Source organism: Ipomoea nil, unplaced genomic scaffold (assembly GCF_001879475.1).
Source record: "Ipomoea nil cultivar Tokyo-kokei standard unplaced genomic scaffold, Asagao_1.1 scaffold0605, whole genome shotgun sequence".
NCBI classification, from domain to species: Eukaryota; Viridiplantae; Streptophyta; class Magnoliopsida; order Solanales; family Convolvulaceae; genus Ipomoea; species Ipomoea nil.
This window is the reverse complement of record NW_017617033.1, coordinates 1-1,884: the sequence shown is the minus strand read 5'-3', so window position 1 is coordinate 1,884 and position 1,884 is coordinate 1. Positions and strand designations below refer to the sequence as shown.

At 35.8% G+C, this 1,884-nt stretch overlaps 1 protein-coding gene across 1 annotated transcript; it reads right to left on the bottom strand.

Annotated features, from left to right (window-relative positions):
* Nucleotides 1–760: 760 nt before the first annotated feature.
* LOC109174311 (cyclin-D-binding Myb-like transcription factor 1) lies at nucleotides 761–1,876 on the bottom strand (the record flags this gene model as incomplete). Its single annotated transcript, XM_019323549.1, is given in 4 exon segments — nucleotides 761–1,083; nucleotides 1,086–1,724; nucleotides 1,727–1,807; nucleotides 1,810–1,876. Coding segments are annotated over 4 exon segments (891 nt in total), but the record flags the coding sequence as incomplete, so codon positions are not given.
* Between the last annotated feature and the right edge of the window lie 8 nt (nucleotides 1,877–1,884).

Below are 1,884 nucleotides of genomic sequence, written 5' to 3'. Positions count from 1 at the left end.
GGGCGCACAATGCAATGCGCGCCCTGGTGCATGATATAAATTGCCGAGACGGCGTTCCAATTCTGCATAGCTCTTGCCGCCGATGATACAACAGAGCCAGGCGTTCCACAAGTGTTATTTTAATTATGTGAATCTCAAAAATTTAACAAAAGTAAATTCATGACTGAGATGTATTATTTGAAATGGTTAAGTGTGTGTGTGACCATCATTTGTTGAGAAAGGAAGAAATTAATGGATGTTCAAATTTTAAGCAAGAGTTCTTATTAGTGAACTAGACAATTATCAAAACTATTATGCATGTGAACTAGACAATTATTATCAAACTATTATGCAATTTACTATTCTACGGATTAAACCAAAATTTTTCCGCTTATTTCTTTAAAAAATCCTTATAATTTCAAGTTTGAGTTGTCTTTAGTAGAACTTTTAGTATTTTTTTTAAATATAAAAATTATATTCATAATATTAAATTAGATATTGCAGAAATGAATTATGAATAGGTTGAATAAAATCTAAGATATGCAGAGAACCAGGTAAAGCAGGATGGAGTACATATTTAATCACTATACAGTATCTACATAGATACATCAAATTAAAGAAGGCCACCAAAATCAACCATGCTTCAAGCAGAGAAGAATATAGAACTGGAAAAGTTTAAGTTGTAGGTTACAACTGAAGACCATTAATCACCATCCATACTGCTTTCCAAACAACACATAATGAAAAAAAAAACAAAAAAACAAAAAAAACAAAAAACAAAAAAAAAAAAAAAAACATAATTCAGATTTCAGAGATTACAACTTTAAACAAAAGCCACTTTGATCTTACATAGTCAACATGACAATAAGAAACTACAGTTATGTGTCACTTCAAAATTGCTTAAATCCCAGAGTGAATATGAAAATTTGATATCAGCCACAAATGGTTCAATTTTTCCCAGACTTTTCATGGTAAATAACTTTGCATGCATTTCACATCATCATGGTACAAGAGGCTTGCTATCCCAGGTCTCCCTTACTTCAATTAAGGAGGGACAGTATCTTTTGGCTAGGACTTCAACTTGTTCCGAAAAGGGTTTGTTCCATGGTTCCCTATGTGAAGAACCATTTGCCTCCAGCGCTTCAGACATATTTCTCCGGACCTATGTTCCACAAGATTATCCCAGTCCACATTTTCTATGCAGGTTTCATCCAAGTTATAAAGTGCACCAATTAGGCGATAATCATCAGAGTCGGACCATATACCTTCAGCTACCATAGGTGATGTTAACTTATTGTACCACTTCAGACAACAATTTGGACCATTACGTGTGGACAATTTATCACTAATTGCTGTCCAACAGATGTTATCCCTTAGCATGCCATGCTTGGATTTCTTGTCTTCAAAGATCCTCACTTGCAGATCAGTGTTGACTAAATCAAATAAGCTCTGGTACTCATCCTGAGACCAGTGTCCTCTCTTTACGTTAGGTAATTTTATTCTGCGCCATGTATCCTTCACGTGAAACCTGTGTCTGCCAAGTTCTTCAGCAAGTGATTTCCAGTCATTCCCGTGTAATTTATGGTGCCGCAGTACCAAAGCTTTTTCTTCTTCAGTCCATTGACGGGTTTCAGATCTTCGGAATAGTATTTGAGCACGATAATAGACTGCAACGTAAGGCCTATTTGGTAGGGCAGCTCCTATTTCCTTCCAACAGTTTCTTACTTCAGGGTGAGATCTACTTTTAAAACCATCTCCAAACCTTCCTCACCCAAATTACGTACCGCTATGTACTTATAAACGGCTTCTTTAATTTTCTCATCTTCTATTTAGAGAACCGCTTACCTCGAATCAACTCCACTTCTTCATTTTGATCATTCTCACTCTCAGGAACATTAGACTCGG